Source organism: Cyanistes caeruleus, chromosome 7 (genome assembly GCF_971803275.1).
Source record: "Cyanistes caeruleus chromosome 7, bCyaCae1.hap1.1, whole genome shotgun sequence".
Lineage (NCBI taxonomy): Eukaryota > Metazoa > Chordata > Aves > Passeriformes > Paridae > Cyanistes > Cyanistes caeruleus.
In genome coordinates this window covers 25,436,526-25,454,002 of record NC_141707.1, presented here as the reverse complement: position 1 = coordinate 25,454,002, position 17,477 = coordinate 25,436,526, and the positions used below count along the sequence as shown (strand labels likewise).

At 41.9% G+C, this 17,477-nt stretch overlaps 1 protein-coding gene across 3 annotated transcripts in view; it reads left to right on the top strand.

Annotated features, from left to right (window-relative positions):
- The window catches only part of LOC111932162 (unconventional myosin-X-like), an 89,312-nt gene that overhangs the window by 59,112 nt on the left and 12,723 nt on the right, over positions 1-17,477 (top strand). For all 3 annotated transcript variants that reach the window (XM_086898576.1, XM_086898577.1, XM_023931128.2), the window contains 10 exons: positions 661-966; positions 4,859-4,898; positions 6,384-7,175; positions 9,182-9,305; positions 9,798-10,041; positions 10,861-10,956; positions 12,585-12,678; positions 13,285-13,340; positions 14,971-15,113; positions 16,441-16,635. In XM_086898576.1, the coding sequence (XP_086754702.1) occupies positions 661-966; positions 4,859-4,898; positions 6,384-7,175; positions 9,182-9,305; positions 9,798-10,041; positions 10,861-10,956; positions 12,585-12,678; positions 13,285-13,340; positions 14,971-15,113; positions 16,441-16,635 (2,090 nt within the window). The remainder of the gene's footprint in view (positions 1-660; positions 967-4,858; positions 4,899-6,383; positions 7,176-9,181; positions 9,306-9,797; positions 10,042-10,860; positions 10,957-12,584; positions 12,679-13,284; positions 13,341-14,970; positions 15,114-16,440; positions 16,636-17,477) is intronic.

Below are 17,477 nucleotides of genomic sequence, written 5' to 3'. Positions count from 1 at the left end.
CCAAAGTTGATTTTGATATCGATGATCCTTGTGGGTCCCTTGCAACTCAAGATATTCTATGATTCTTGTTTGGGCAAAATGTTGTGCAGTAGAAGCATTTGTTTATGTGAACCTGTTACAATGTTTGATTCAGCCATCAGTATTGTAGTATCAGTGTGTTTTCTCCCAGACAGTGTGAAATTAATGTGACCAAATCTATTTTTGCACTTTTTTTGCCTTTCCTGGAGTAATTTGTTTTTGGCCACTTAAGAGGTGGAGCAATATTTGTTCTCATATAGGAAGGCCATTTGTATGTGTCTATTCTAATGAGTCCATACTGAATGATTACACTCACTGCACAGTGAATGTGTTTATGTACAATGCAAGGAGACTTTGGGCCTTCCCTTTCCATGTGCCATATATCTCTCCCTCATTTTCTGAGAGTCTTCACAAAACTAGGTGCCTGTTGAAACAAACTAGTAGTAGATGTAGGAGGGAGAGCAGTGAGGTGAATATGATTTACAGGCAGTGAGTGGCAGGAGAGGAACAGAAATCATGTCACTTCTGAACTCTGTTTTTTTGAAAAGGACTTTTCTGTGGATGTGGTCGGTATGCACGGGCAGGAGAAATGCAGAGCATGTATTACTTTGTGGTGCATTAAGTGTGTGGTTCTGTTTTTAGGAAGAAGTATCAGAAGGTGCTATCCAGTGTTGTTATAATCCAAAAGAACTACCGAGCATACTTCTGGAAGAAGAGCCTGCTGCGCCTGAAGGCCTCTGCGGTGACCCTGCAGAAGCACTGGCGTGGCCGCCTGGCTCGCAGCCTCTACCAGCACTTGCTGCAGCAGGAGCTCCGGCGGAAGCAGGAAGCAGAGGAGAGAAGGAGGCAGGAGGAGGAAGAGCAGATCAGAAGAGAGGAAGAGGAAAGACAATGGCAAGAAGAGGAGGAGCGTAGGAGGAAACAGGAAGAGGAAGAGGTGAAGGAAAGGTACAAGATGGTATCTTGCATTCTGTGTTGGTTTTAGACAATCTAAAGGGGAACATTCTAAAATGAGTTCTCCCCCTTTGTTTTAACCAGTCCTCTTCCACCAATAAGGAACGAATACAAGTAGCTGTAAGTGAAAAAATAAGTTTACTAACAAGTGAAACTGCAACAGGCAAAAACCAGCAGTAAATAATGACTGTATACAAAATTGCTAGATCTCACAAAGCCCCTGAGGACAAATTGGAACCCAAAATGGTGGAAATACCCCTTTCCAAGATGGCACCCGCCACAGGCCATGGTGCATAGGGAGTCAAAGGGAAAATGGCATCAGACCCTCCCTCTCAAGATGACGGCCTTGCAGGTGACCACACTGTCGGGAGACGAAGGGGAAGGATGGCAGGAAACCCCCACGGCAATGAAGGAGCTTATCCAGCAGTTCTTGTGGGAAATGAGAAGTGCTGCTGTGTGTGGGGTCAGCGCTGCTGCTTGCTGCAGCTGCTGGACTCTGCTGGGTTTATTAGTATATAAATTTCAACATATAATTGTGTGATATTTTGCTTTTCAGAAGTAGTTCTTCTAGGCTTTTGTAATGTACTTTCCTAAGGGGGGATCTCATCAGACTGGCAAGCATCAGAAAATTCTAAGATTAGAAGCACTCAACCTGGATCTTGTGTGCAGTTTTGGGCACCAGAATACAAAAAAGACATTAAGCTATTAGAGAGTGTCCAAAGGAGAGCAGTGAGGATGGTGAAGGTCTGCTGGGGAAGCCATAGGAGGAGTGGCTGAGGCCACTTGATCTGTTCAGCCTGGAGGAGACTGAGGGAAGATCTCATTGTGGTCTTCAACATCCTCACAAGAAGAAGAGGAGGGAGTAGGCTGTGATCTCTTCATTCTCATGCCCAGTGATGGGACCTGAGGAAATGGCAGGAAGCTGAATTGGGGAAGATTCAGGTTTGGTATCAGGAAAAGGTTTTTCACCCAGAGGGTTGTCAGCACTGGAACAGACTCCCTAAAGAAGTCACAGCACCAGCCTGACAGAGTTCAGGAAGCATTTGCCAATACTTTTGGGCACATGATGTGACTCTTGGGGTCACATCACAGGGCCAGGAGTTGGACTTGTTGATCCTGATGGGTCCCTTCCAATTTAGCATTTGCTTCTATAATAAAAGGAAGGACCTATCTAGTTGTTTTGCTATAGAGTGTTTTTGCCCTTCTCATGCCCCAGACCACGAGAGATGTGTTCAACCCAGCATCATGACAGAGAGGTGTCAGTGTTTCTAGGAATCAGGGAAACTCATTTTATTTTCATTTTCTAATTAATTTTAAATGGCATCTGAGTGAGTAGCCAGGACGGTACTAGCAGACCAAGTTTGCTATCTTCTGAGCATCCACCTAAAAAATGGAAGTCCATAGAAATGCAAATCAGCTCATCTGCTGAGAACAAGCAAGAAACCCCAACACTAGTGTAGAGACAAAATCAGAAGGACCTAGGTGCAGTTTGAACTGTAATGAGCTAGAAGTTGGCATGCAGTTTTTGTGCATACTCTGTTAGCAGAGGGGAGACATGGAACAATTTGGTCTAACACTCAAGAGGAAGAAAAATAATAATGTTGAGAAAAATGAGGTATTTGATGCTATTTTTATCTTCCCTAAAAGCTTAACTGTTGGATATTAAATACGATTAGGAAGGAGATACAAGAATTCAGAACATATGGAAATAAAAGGTTAGAAAATGCTCACATTAATCAAATTACAAATTGTGAAGAAGGTATCGGGATTTGGTGAAAATAATGTTTGGGTACTTCAAGAACTAGCTAAAGCAGTTTAAGACAGTAGATACTCTCTTTTCTTCTCCTCGGTGGATAGTAATTTTTCCATAAAAATGGAAAATACCAAACAATTACAACCCCCTTTTGAAATGAGAAAATGAAGAATAAGGGAATTGTGGACCAGTCAGCCTGAGCTCAGTTGCAGGAAAATACTGAAACAAATGATCAAACAGTTGTAAATACTTGATAAAGGAATCAAGCCAATGTGGACTTCTGAAGAATAAACAGCATTACCTGTTTCCTTCTGTGGTAGCTTATGGCATGTCTTGTGGACAGGCAGAAGCTGTGAAGGATAGGTAACTTGACTTTGGGTAAAAGGTAAAAGGTAGGTAAGGGCTTTGATATGTTATGACAATACACTAAGATGCTAAAAGAAATTTGCTTTGGGAAAAAGTATGTGAAGCAAGATTAGGATTTGTGTTTTTACTGCATTTAATTAATAAACAATAGTAGTTTTTTGTTAAATAGAAGAGAACTCTTGAATGGGATTCTTCCATGATCTGTGCTGCATATGGTATTTGTGCAATGTTTTCATAAGAATTTGGATGAAGAAATATGAATATCCTTATTAAATTCGCAGATAAAACCGTCTGCTGAGGGATTGTAGGCACATAGCCTAGGATTACAGTTCAGATAATTTTGGCAAGTTAAAGGATCTGAAAAACAGGATAACTTTTGGTACAGACATATGCAGATTTACAGTCAGGAATAATCAAATGCACAGGGAGTGGAGGAGGAATGCTTACTTCAACAGCAGAAGAAAGGTCTGGAGGCTAAGTTAAATATGTCACCAGTGTTGTGCTGTGTGAGAGGGGGAAGCAAATGCTCTCTATAAACAGAATTGTTTCTGTAAGATGGGGTGATGCTTCAGTACCCTTCAGCTGGAGTGCTGTCCTTAGTTTTGGGTATCACATTTCAGGGAGAGTGTAGATCAATTGATGATAACTAGAAAGCAGGAAGAAATACCAAAGGTTTAAAAGCTGTGAGGAACAGTTGCAGGAATTTATATGTAGGTTATAGGTGTTACTCCTGATTTATTTTAAAATGGTTGTGGTTTTGAGCCCTCTTATCATTTAAGGCAGTTGTTTAACTCATGATATCTGCTAGGGATCTTTCAGTAGAGTTGGAACCATCTGGATCTCACTCATGTCAGCTTTCATTTACAGATAATTTCCTGGATTTTTTTTTGAGAGAGCGAGAGTCACAAGAGTGAGAGCTTTAAGGACTTTTTGACTTGCAGCTGTAGTTTAGAATTTGCCTGGGAAAGTCTGCAAGGCCTGGGAAATAAATATCATTGCTGTCCTGTTCTCCTTGGGGTAGAATTACAAATTTGAAAGTCGCCACTGGCAGCAGTAACTTTCTTCCATCCAGCAGCATCCTATTCCTGCTCCTTAAGCATGACCCTGGCATTTGTCTGTGCTGGTTCAGTTGTTGTAGCACACCTCCACTGGAGAAACTGGCCATGGTGATAGCTTTGCTTTGGAGTATAACCTTTTTGTTCTGGGTAGACATGCAACACCTTGGGATAGATTTTTCCTCTGCTCATGTTTACTAACAGACAAGCTGGATTTTGCATGCCACTGAGAAGTTAGGCGAGTTGGGGCTTTAATACTGTAAAAGCAAAACAAAACACAAATTCAATGCTGCTATTGCAGTAATTCTGTTTTTAAAAAATAAACAGTTTCCTGATACCTGTCAATTACACACGTACAACTTCAGTATTCACAGATGTATAGCACTTCAGAAGATTCTGTTTACCTTTATCATGAGTCTGATTTGTCTTTCTGTCACTGTTTCCAGTGTCCTTCCTGGTGTGTTCCAACTAATCCAATTTCCTAATTGATCTGAAAGTTAAGTGCATGGGGAAAATCTGTTATATCCACAAAGGTCATGCCAACCACAGAGAATTGGATTTTTACTAAATTGCAAAAGCTTTTAAATCAGTCTTACAGCAAGTACCTCATTTTAACCTTATCCATGGAGGGATGATATGTCCATGTAATTCTGAAAACCTCACATAGGAGAACTAGGTCTGTCTCTGACTGTTATGTCTTGTTTTTTGACAGAGAAAAGGAGCAACTGAATGTGCTACTGCAGGTGGCCCAGGTAAGTTTAACAGTTGTTCTTTTCACGTGTTTTCTTGTGAATATTTGTAAAGAGTCCTTCATTGCCTCCACTTTGCCTGGATACCAATACTGTTACTGTGGCAGCACTATTTAAAAAATGTGTTTTGTTCACTCAAAACCTGCAGATGTTTGGCTTTGGCAGAGGTGCATAGAGTTAACAAGGTAGGGCTTTTTTCAAGGCTCTTGTATGAGCTTGCATTGGTTCTATTTGAAAGTTTCCATATTGAACATGCAGCATCCTATTTTTATCTGTACTGCTTGAGCTTGTTAGATAACCTTCTGATGTGCTGTACTGTGACACAGTCTGTTTTGCTGGATTGTTGCCTGTAACAGCCGAAATAAGAGTGCAGCTGACTGCTGCCATGGCTAAAATAAACCCCTTGTAACTGATCTAATTGTTGGTACTTGGCAAACCAAAGAGCAGACCACCTACCCAGAGGTGTGTGAAAATGGCTGTGTATCTCATTGGTTTTTTCTCATACCACTTGTTCCCCAGTTTCAGACCATCTTTGTTCAGGAGAGGTTAGAAGCATAGAAATGTGTTCATCCACAAGTAGGAGTCTAGTAGAGAACAAGCAACAAGGTAGCTAAAGAAAACAAGGAATAAGACTTGAATGAGTCAATATATTGACTGCATTGTCATAAGTCCTATCAGGAAGTACATGAAATCCTATCAGAATTCGTTTTTACTTTTTCTCATGTGTGTATCTGTTCTCTCGTGTGTTTTCAGTATCCTCTGTGGAGGGGAGGGTGGCTTTATCCTAAACAGTAGTGAAAGTTACGAGTATCTTCCATCTTCTAATTATCACGTATCTGCTAGAAATTTCCTGTTACTTCAGTGTGGAGAGTAGAGTAAGACAGAGTCTTCAGCAGTCAGTCATCAGCCATCTAGTGATGCTAAAGAATCCCAAGAAATTCTTCGTGGAGTTTTGTTGGGCTGTGATTGGAGTGGATACAGTCCTATTTCATGCAGATATCCCTTCCAGCCCTAAATTCTGATGGTCAGATCCTCATTTCAGGAAATTATGACATTTCCAGAGCTCTTAATGAATTTCTGGGAAATCTTCAGCTCTTAAGTGGTCTATGCAAATATGTGTTCATGTATAGTTGCTTTCTCCTATATGTGTGTGAGTTCAAAAAGAGAGAATGGACTTTCAGGCTGCTTTTGTCCCAATTACAGTGTACAGTGACGAACAGATAGAGAGGCTTTTCTAAAAATTCACTGAACCTAGTGAGCTTCTTTGTATGATTCATAATGGAGGTGGATTGCTGGGAAAAAGGAGGTACCTGAAGATCCAGTAGTTCTACCTTTAGCTTTTACACCATGAATGATTGCAGGATGCTTGGAGTCACCTTTCTGCAGATGGTAAGTACAAGGCAGGCACAGGAGACAGGAAGAATGAAAGGTCCAGGCAAGGAACACAGGTTGAAGAAAGTGCTTTAACACTGTTCTAAATTCTTTAAGGTGGACACAGTAAACACTGAGGAGGTGGATATTCCCCTGCAAGAAGAAGAGAGACGTCAGATGGAGGAGATCTTAAGACTGGAGAAGGAGATTGAAAAGTTGCAGCAGCAGAAAGAGGATCACATGTCTGTCATCTCTGAAGACACTAGGAATGAAATCTATCGGCAGCGAGAAGAAGAGATACAGCGGTTGGAAAAAGAGGCATCAAGGGTTGCCCAGGAGTTCTTGGAGCTGCTGGATTTTGGCAATCTGGATGAAAGTGTGCAGACCTTAGAGCACTCACTTTCTAGTGAGGGGACGCTCAACATTGACTGCAGCCTGGTGGCACCGCTGGCTGAAGAAGAAGTGGATGAGGGTTTTCATGCCGATGATGAAGGACGGCCAACTTCCAGTTTGGTGGTCTCAGATCAGCGTGGCACAAGAAACAGTGGTAACTACTCAAAGGAAGTTGCAAACACAAGCCTTCTGCATCTCCATAGGGAAGTGGGAGAGGTTGCCCCTGCTCCAGGACTGCCTGTGGAAAGAACCACTAGCCCCAAGGAGCAGAGAGCCCTATCTGACCCAGCAGAAAGCATTTACAGCACTGTCTCTGATACTCAGAGGAGTAACAGTGGAGAGGCAGGAGAGCCCATTTACACCTCTCCCCAAGATGTGGAGTCTGACTACGACCATGAGGAGTTTGATGGCTATGGAGATGCAGGTAACGCCTCAGCTGAGCCTCTGAATGATGAGGAAGGTCTGAGACACTCCCATGGTACCAGCCTGGACTCCAACCGTGGCAGCCTGGACTCGGTGAGAATATCTCCCTTCACCTTTCTGGACATTAGTGTGACTTCATTGATGTTTATAACAGCTTTGCTTTTTTACTGTATGCCTGCTCACCCTGCATATAGTTACTAATATCTAACTCTCTCTTATATCAATAATCAGCTTGCAAAAAAAAGGAAGAGTCACAGATAGGCTGAAGGTCAGAGGGCCTGTGATTGTTGTCTGCTGACATGCAGTCTAGTACATGTGTACCTATTTTAGATTGTTTCCATTGCCATATGTTAATGTAACACCCTTTAGGAAAGCAAACATTTGGAGGTCTATGTACTACCTTAGAGAGGTTTCACAGAAGGGTCCTAAGGTTCCAGTGTGCAGTGAAAGGAGGAGATGGGAAAGGATGGGGTTTGATTTGACTCCATCACTAAAACTTCCCTTGTTCTAGGTCTGTTCAGAGTCAAAGGTTTATTTTCAGCTGCTGTGTACAAGTTATTCTAACGCTGGAAGAAATTACTGTGCTGATTGGGCTGGGTCCCAATGCACACAGCCAGGATCACTGAACCCTTTCCTTTCTGCTGCAGGGACAATGACAGGGTGGTAAAGCTGGGCTATTTGCCTCACACTTCAGCACTCAGCTTAGCTCCCACACTGGGTCTGGACGTCAGAGTGCTGACAGGCCAGCTGCTTAATAATGCAATGATAAATCCCCGTACAGGACAGGATGTCAAAGCCCACATAAGACTGTGAGGGGTTCAGGTGTGAAGCCAGTGACAGCCACAAAAATACTTCCAATAAATGATATCCCTGAGAAGAGGCACTTGAACTAAAAAATACATATTAGAAAACTATTCAGTTTTTACATTTTTTTAGGAACTCATTTTATTTCCTTCAGTATGTTTTTCCAGTGATAGATTGTGACCTTTCTTTAAAAAGTTGCGTGATTGTCTTGTTTGCATTTCCCTAATGTCAGCTGCCAGCCATCAGAATTTTTTATGTGATCTGCTTGAGTAAAGGTGCCTTCTCTGTGGGCAGGTACTCAAAGATCACTGTCAGGTAATCTTCAAATCATGAATCATTCTGTCACAGCTTAGGCTGGTTTCTACTATTCTTCTTAAAATGCAAATAGAAGTGGAGGGTTTTGTTGGGCTCATCACTGAGTAATACTAAGAAAAAGCTGTTGATACTTGGTCATAGTGTGAGCCACAGGAAGTGATAACCACAGCTGAGTCAAGATCTCATCAGTAGCTGCTGTTGTAAGACTACCTGGTTTTTGAAACTTGATGCCAAGGGAGAGAATGAATTAGTGGACCAGGGATGAGACAAAAGAGTGCCACAGAGAGAAGACAGAAGGGAAGATGAAAAAAACCAACATGCTTTGAGGAAGGAAAAGGTCTAAGGAACTACCTTCATTAGCATTAAATTAAAAGAGCAAATTGAAGGGAGTTGTATTTAAGGTAAAGGAAATGATTTTGTGTGAGAAGTACTTATGGCTGAGGGCCTTTATCTAGTTGGAGAACAGAGATGAGTAAATTCAGTACTATTATTTCAGTAATTCAGATTGATGTTTTTAGGGTTCAGTTGTCCTGGACTGCTTCTTTTCCTAATCAACCCAAAGCAAGTAATTTTCTTGCTGGGGTTAAATCACTGTTCCATCTTGTCTGGCAGTGTGGCCTTTCTGCCAGAAAAATCAGAAAGCTTCTCCAAAATGAAGAATTCTCTCTTAATCCCATCAAATCAGATTTTGCAAGGTGAGCTCTGCCTTGAAACAGGAAGTTTTGTTACTGCAGGGAGCTTGAGCTTTCTAGCCATGTCCACTGCTCTCCTTTCAGGTATGAAAATTCCATGCTCTTGCTTTAGGCATTAATGGATAAGCTGTCAAGCCTCTACTTTTACCAAAGTGCTTTTTTTGCAAAGGGACTATGTGTAGTTTTGCACCTTCTGATCATGTGACTTCTCTAACCCTGTTAATTGCTCCGGTCCTCCTGTGACCAGGAGAACCCAAGTAGCCTATAATCTCTTCTTTTTTGCTTTAGTTTCTGGAGAGTGAAGAAGAAGTGGATGTTTACATTGATACAGATGAGGAGTTTTGTAACGGACGAGTCACAATCTTCAATGGCTCAGGGCCACCATATTTTCACAGTTACCTCTACATGAAAGGTAAGTGGATTTTGCCAAAACCATGGATAGATGGGATCCAGGAAACCTGCTTTCCTCTTGTGTTTCTCCAGAATCATCATCTTTGTTTGTTCTTAGTTCTCATTTTATTCTCCCTTTTTTTTTTTCTTATTTTATTTCAAGCAACAAATAAAGAGATAGGAGCTGGGTGTCAGGGATATCTTTGCCACTGATACTTAATTGTGCCTACTTGGTATGGGCTTAAATGATTCATTCTCAGCTATGAAACTGAACTCAGAACAAAAATACTTGAGTAGTGCATCTATTTCTATATTTTATTTTTGTTTCACTAGTTTGGTTCTGCTTTTCCTATGTTTGAAAATAGGCACAACTTTGTTTCTCTCCTTCCGTTCCTTTGTTTGATGTAGGAACTGAAGTGGCAACTGTTCCTGCCCAGGATCAGTTGGCAGGATCAGAATGAAAGCCTGGCCCCTGTTGCATGGCTGCTGAAATTTTGCTCCCTCGCTTTTGCAGGAGGACTCATGAACCCGTGGCGGCGGCGCTGGTGTGTCCTGAAGAACGAGGCCTTCATGTGGTTCCGCACCAAGCAGGAGGCCCTGAAGTCGGGCTGGCTCTACAAAAAGGGCGGAGGAATGTCGACGCTTTCGCGCCGCAACTGGAAACGCCGCTGGTTTGTGCTTCGAGAGTCCAAGCTGATGTACTTCGAGAATGATAGTGAGGAAAAGCTGAAGGGGACTATTGATATCAGAAGGGCAAAGTGAGTGTGAAAATAAATCCCTTTGATCCGTAGTACTCACTCTCTAAATCAGTAATGAAGGGTCCAGCGCTGCTGTTCATTGGCCTGCGTATCTCCCGTGGTGCTTGGAGAATCAGAAACAAAGGAAGGAAAAGACATTCACAGCATCTAGTTTTACTCTGGAGGGAGTCTGCAATTACTTGATAGTCCTTTTCCCAGTCTTGCATTTCATAATCCAGCAGAAGCTCTTTCCAAGCCATGGATGGAGCCAGACCAGGAGGGGCTAATTAAGTACATACCCCATGCATTCTCTCCTACCCAGACTCCATCTGTTTTCTGGCTTCCCCAAGCATTTCACAGAGGTATTATGAAGCTCACAGCAGGATTTGAATTTGGCAGCATGTACTGTGCCTTTTCCTGAGTCCTGAATGCTTTTTCTGCTGCCATAGTCAATTCCTCAGCTCCCACTTTAAGAAAGGACAGACTGGTCACCTATTAGCATTATGCAGACCTGTAAAGTGCCAAAAAGAACGGTGCACCTGACTTCTAAACAGATCTCTATATCAGCCTCCCTGTTACCTCTTCTTCCATTTAGCCTGCTGGTGTCTTGAAAATTCATGTAGTGCCCTAAAGATTTGGTTTTTAACTGTATAGATATTTTTTAAACATTTTGATATGTATTGGCAGAATTTTGTATTTCTGTCAGAGTTACCAACCATCTGAACCAGTGATTTCCCTTCTCTGTGGTGAAGGGTATGATGTGAAAGAATTGACCAGATGGAATTCAGGCCTGTGAAAGGCTTTTGAGAGCTTTGGCACTTGTGCTTTCTTGTGTTCCAGAGAGATTGTGGATATTCATGAAAAGGAGAATGCCTTGGACATTGTGACAGAAGACCGAGTTTACCACATCGTTGCAGAGTCACCAGAAGATGCCAGGTACAACAGGGAGTTTTGTTAGGTGTGTTCATTCAGTGCAGGTCTGACCCAGCTACTCATGGGAGAGTTTGAGAAACATAATCAACTCCCTTTTGCTGGAGAAAAGGGGGGATTTGTTCCCAAGTGTCATTTTGTGCTTCCTGGGATGCATCACATCTACTTTGGGGACTTGATGATACAGCTAGCAAGATTGTGGTTCGGTCTGCCAGTCACAGGACTGCCAGCTTCTCATGTGGCTGTGAGCATGCTGAATTCAAGGGTTACTTCGGCAGACACACAAACCTTAATATAAACTGGAACATATAATAGCTGATTTATTTATTTAATGGAGTCTTGAATCAAACAAAAAGTCTATTCATGTTGTCTGTAAATGATTGCGAGAGCAGCTGGGTTTTATCCAGGAGACAGAAAAAAGGCTACAGCTTATCAGAGTCTGTAGTGTCATCTGATAAAATCTTCCCAGTGCAAAGCAAACAAGTGACTCATGTCCTTCCTTCTTGGCATCCTGGCCAGACAGTGGGAATCAGTTATTTAAGGGCAGGTTGGACAACCTGTCCTGGCTATGCAAAGCCAAGAAGTTACTGTCTTCAGCCACTCATGTCTTCCCACTTTTACCAAGGCTTCTGCTCTCTCAGCCCTATTAGTGTAACTGTTCCTCTGATCTACTGATTCTGTGGTATTATTTATGGTATATTATTATTTTGGTAAATGGAGAGAAAGGAGGAAGGTATGTGGATACAATTTAACAGAAATAGATTGAAGAACAGCCATATGGACTAGAGAGGGGCAAATTTAGGGAGCAGTAGTGGAAGGAATAGTAACTAATTAACCCAGAACTTCCACAACTGCAGTAGGCATGCCCTAAGATTTAACACTGCAGAATTGTTAGGATGAGTATAAGCCAAATGCAGCCTCTGTCTCTGCCCTATCAGTCTCTGTTCTGAGGGAGAAGAAAGCCCCAGCACTTGCAGTAGCAAAGGACAGATGAGCAGATGCTGCAGAGTATCCAGTTTGAGAATCCTCCACGAAGTATGGTTGTTTGCTGCTCTCACTGGAAGCTGCAGATAAGAATCTGCTTTTCTGCAACAGCAATTAGCCTCCAGATATGTCTGTAAGAGAAGCCCTTTCACAGACAAAAAACTTCACTCCAAATTCAATTGTAAACAAACCCATGATTAATTGCCAGCCATATGACTTTCAAGTTTATTAGCAGATCAGAGAGAGTTTGATCAAGAAGGCTCCCAGGCGTCTCTAAGACTCTAGCCCAGGAAGATTCCCAACTAACTCTGTTTTGACAAGTGCTGTATGCCCTTCTCAGTCTGCTGACATGGGCTACCTGTAAAGCCACTGTCTACTTAGAGTTCCTTGAATAACAAGTGGAAAACTGGATTTTGCAGGAGCAGCTGTCAGTGGGTTGAGGAACGTGCACAGAATTTTCATGGATAAATAAGGAGGAAGGAAGACATTGGAATCTGGTATGATCAGCCCAAGAGATATTTTGTGACATAGTATTCAGGAAATTGTGAATGAAGAAATTTTCCCAGTGGCATCTTTCCAGGTTCCTTGGTCATGTTCTTGAGCCAGTTTCACTACAGAAAGTTTAACTCTGCTTCTGTTTTGATTGGCAGTGGTTGGTTTAATGTCCTGAGCCGAGTTCACAGCGCTACAGCACAGCAGCTGAGGGAAATGCAGGATGAACAGGCCAATCCAAAGAATGCTGTGGTGAGTTACTGTGCAACCAGCCTGTGGGCATGCTTGGAGCCCTCTGTGTTTAACTATTTGTGCATGTTTTTCCAGCACATGCCATGCTGTACTGAAGCAGTGTAAGAAAGTTGGACATTGGTGATTATAAAGAAACAGCAAAGCTGGTAGCAAAGAGGGCAAGCAGTGAGGAGCATGGTGCTTGTTGTGGGTTGCTCAGCTTGATCACACATAGCTCTTTTTGGCTGGAGGAGAAGTGGGAGGCTGCCTTACGCAGATAATTTTTTTTTGGCTGGGACTAGTCTGGGTCACAGTTATTCCAGACAGAAGATAGCAGTTGGGAAGAATGGTGTATTTATATGTATTTTACCAGTACAGAGATAATAGCTAAGGTTATTTCAGACCTTCATAACACTCTCTGGAAACTTGTAACTGTTTTTCATCTAGTCCTGTGGAGCCCCTTGCACATCTTATGTTGTTTGGGAGCAAAGATGACTCACTTGCGCCTTTCTCGTGTGTTCATTTCTACTCAAGCTCTTGGAATTCAGAGGAATGGTTTCAATTTCAGTCTGTTCACAGAGAACACCCATAATTTAACATGCAATCTGTGTCTTCTTCACTCTACAGGGAACCCTGGATGTTGGGCTTATTGACTCTGTCTGTGCCTCAGACAATCCTGATAGGTAGGTACAGCAATCTGATCATCTCTTAAATCAGAAACTCCCTACAACATTTTTGTGGGTAGGTCCTTTGGGGTTTGTATTTGTTTAAACTCATGCATCTTTTTCTCCAAAAAAAATAAACATAGCTGAAATCTCTAGCTTGTTTCAAACGGTGTCACTTCATAGGCATGAAGTCCATATATGTATTGTCTTTGAGTTTTTCCTTCAGCTCCTAAAAATGAAAACAGCATAGTTTCAATGCCAGAAAATTATCATTTTATCTATTACCAGCACTGAACAACTATGTCCAGCAAAAGCAGCACTTTCATCAGAGTTATTTTGAGTTAATCTTGTAAATTTAGGGGAAAGAAACAGCATTGTGGAAGAATAATGGATGAATTTAGAAATCGGAATTATTCTTGATATCTCTGCAATGCAACAGAGCACAGACCTTTAGTTAGTTAGTTTCAGAGAAGAGATAATGGGACATTTCCTATCACTTTATGTTAACATTTAATTTTTTCCCACATATTAACAGGTTCAGCCAGGGCAAAGATAGTCACCAGAGTGCTAAAGTAAAATGTTAGCTATTAAGTTATTTATCTCTGTGGTCTGGGGACAGAGCTCTAGGCTCTGCCACAGGTTGCTAAGACTTTGTTTTTAGTTGTTTACAAAATGCATTTCAGAAGTGAACTAAGATTTAATTGATGTAAACATTTCAGGCTGTTCTCAGCCTGTACTCCTCATAATTGATCTGTGAACCAGTGAAAACCAGGAACAAATAGCTGAATAGTTAAAATTTGTTTATGTATGTGCTGAGGTATGCTTTTCTTGAATATCAGTGTTTGGAGCAATGTTAAACAAAATCTGGGGAGAATGCTTATTCTCAACCAACATTTTTATGCAGCTTATTTTTATCTTCCATAGGTTTATGCATTTTTCTAACTGATCTTGATTGCACTTTTTGCTTCATACTTGCACTCTACTTTTCAATTTCTCTGTTTTCTCATGGAAATCTGGTTTTGCTTTCAAAGTTTTCTGAGTCTATCCTGTTGGAACTGGTCATACTTCTGTTTTTCTATTTTCATGTAAAGCATCAATTCTGTACATAATTGTGAATATTCTTTTGGTAAGATACAGTTGCAAGAGAGGAACTGAGTCATCCAGGAGCAACACAACCATTTTTCCTCTGTTTTGTCAGGATCAGCTCATCCTTTCTAAAACCAATCTCAAACATGTTTTAGCTCATCCTACTGAGACCTGTGTTTGCTATTGCATCAGTGGTTTTAATAAGTACAAGGGAAAGAGCTGTAGCAGCTCAGCCCAGTGGTAAAAGCACTGGCTCATTCCAATCTGTCGAAGTCCCTTGCTAATAAACCAAGGACATCTTGCAGCTGCTTATTAGCTAACAAATATTTTCTAGTCTTTGGAAGTATCTCTTGAAAGATACTTAATTTCATTTAGCTGGTCTCTGCATTCATCAGTTGACAGAGGAACTGAACAAGAGATGGTCTTAAGTATTTCTGCACTCCTCTGTAGTTTGTATTCAGAAAGTCTCTCTGTTTATGGGAAGGTAAAAAACATGACTTTGAGCGTGCTGTGAGCTATTTGCATGGTTATGACTAATTTTAATGCTTTTGTTTTCTGGCAGACCGAATTCCTTCGTGATCATCACAGCCAATCGTGTGATTCACTGCAACAGTGACACTCCTGAGGAAATGCATCACTGGATCTCCCTGCTGCAGAAACCCAAAGGCGAATCCAAGGTCGATGGCCAGGAATTCCTTGTGAGAGGTGAAAGGAAATGCATGCAATTACATGTGAAAATCATCTTCTCCTTATAATCTGACAGGGAGACTTGGTTGTTGCTAACTCAGTCTAGGGTTTAGCTGCTCCCCAAAAACTGTCATTCTCTGCTCCCTCTCTACCTTCCTGCCTGCTGCTTGCCATGTCACATGTGTGCTAGCCCTGGCTCTTACCTGATTCCTGCCAGGTGGAAAAAAAACAGTGTTTCATATGTTTTATCTTCTGATGATTTCTCTAGCCTGTTAAACATGTCCAGCAAATGCCACCAGGGAATAGGAAGGAGCATGGCTGCTGATGAGGAGCAGCTGGCTTAGATGGACTAAAACATGACACTGTGGCTTTTGTTGGCAGCTCAGTTCCTTCTGACACCTGTCGTGTAGAGAGAGAGGGAGAGAGATCTTTGTGGGATTGCTGCTGTCCTCAGCTAAACTAACTAACCTGATTGTGGTAAACATAGTGAGGTGAGAAAAATTCTCTGAGGTTGAGCAAAATATTTAAATTACATCTTCAGTCAGAGCTTAGTTGAAGATGGCAGAGCCTGAGTAGGGATCACATATATATTGTAAAATATTCACCCATTTGTCTTAAATATTTTTTAATTTCCTCTATACTTTGAGCTCATCACATGGTCTTAAATGTGAAGACACTCCTGATCCAGTCTGTGGAAAGCAAGTGCATGAGCAAATTGCCTTGCATCTTCCAGAAATGTCTGTCAAGGAATAAGGGTCCTGGGGTGATCATGGCAAGGCAGAAGGACAGGGAGAAAATGGTTCCCAAAATGTGGCAGAAGCCTTCAACCCTAGTCTTAAAAATTTCAGGGAGATTGAATGATACAAAAGAGACTATAAGACAACAGTTTGAGTGCCTTAACTTCAAAATACATAATTGCAAGGCAGCAGTTCCTTTTATCTGGTATTGTTCATTAGTCAAAGAGAAAAGGGAATCATCCTTTGCAGAGTATGCTCTGCTCTTCATAATAAGGTATCTGTGTGACAGCAGAGTAGCCACAAAGCCTAATATTCAGGAAGGTCTGTCTCTATCTTTTCTTTATATGGAGCCTCTTGGTTCAGTCTCATATTTTTTGAACATTTTGCCTTGTGGGTGGACATTGCTTTTTACACCTCTGAGTAGAAAATTATCTTTTTGACAGCTTTATCAATGCAGGCTGTAATTTTTTTCTGTTGAAGTATTGAATTTTCTCAATTTTTTTTCCCCCCCTTTATTTTGCGACAGATCTAAGATGACAGTGAAATTATTTGCCCTGATCATGGGAGCAAGAGGCGCACAAAATGACATGTTTGTGTTTCTGTGCTAGGCTGGCTTCATAAGGAGGTTCAGAGCAGCAACAAGATGTCCTCTCTGAAGATGAAGAAGCGCTGGTTTGTTCTGACAAACACTGCCCTCGACTACTACAAGTCATCGGAGCGCACGGCTGCCAAGCTCGGCACGCTCGTGCTCAACAGCCTCTGCTCTGTAGTGCAGCCCGACGAGAGGGTCTTCAAAGACACAGGTGAGAGGGAGAAAGTGGCAAAGAGCAGACTCTGGCTGTGCAGCTGCTGAAGAGGAAACTGTGCAGGACTATTGTGGTGTGTCATATTGAGAAGGCTGTCTTGAGGCTTTGTGTCTGGCTGCAAACAGCTCTGCCCATGGAAAGTGTACTCTTTGTGCAAGTGACTGTAAGTGCCTCACACCTGATGGAGATATGCAGTGCTGATGTTTGTCACTGAGTAGAGTCACTGCTTATCTCAGTGTTCCCCAAGCAGGGTAACAGGTGTGAGTTCCTGTAGTTGACACTAATTATTGGTACATCTCCAGAACTGTCCCTTTGTGGCGTGACCTACATTTGTCTCTGGGGTCAGAGTTAACCTCTTAAACAGCAGCCAACCCATACACTGTAAGGGATGTACTGTGCATGTCTTATGGCATCATTCAGCTTGATGGAAACAAAAGATGACAAAGGCCTGTGTGTGCTTTTTGTGCACAAAAATTTTTGATCCTGGGAAGGCAGGATCTAGCATGATCCTTCATTGCTTGCCTTAGGAGTTTGGAAGGGAACCCAGGTTATGGGATAAAGGGTGAAGTCTGTGAACCTTAGAAAAAGACTTGAAAAATAGGACATTTGAGTCCTAGAGTTTGGGACACATTTTAAAAGGGCTGGAAGCTGTAAGTATTTAGTAAAGAGAGATGAGAGGAAATTTATTCTGCTTATTCACAAGAAAGTGTCCACATTTTTAGTATCAACAGATGTCTAGGGCTGCCTTTAGCAGATAGAATTACCATCACCTTGACAGGTTCTCTCAGGTTGTCAAACACATTTTTAAGAGTTCTGAGAGTAGACTTGGCAATCTAACT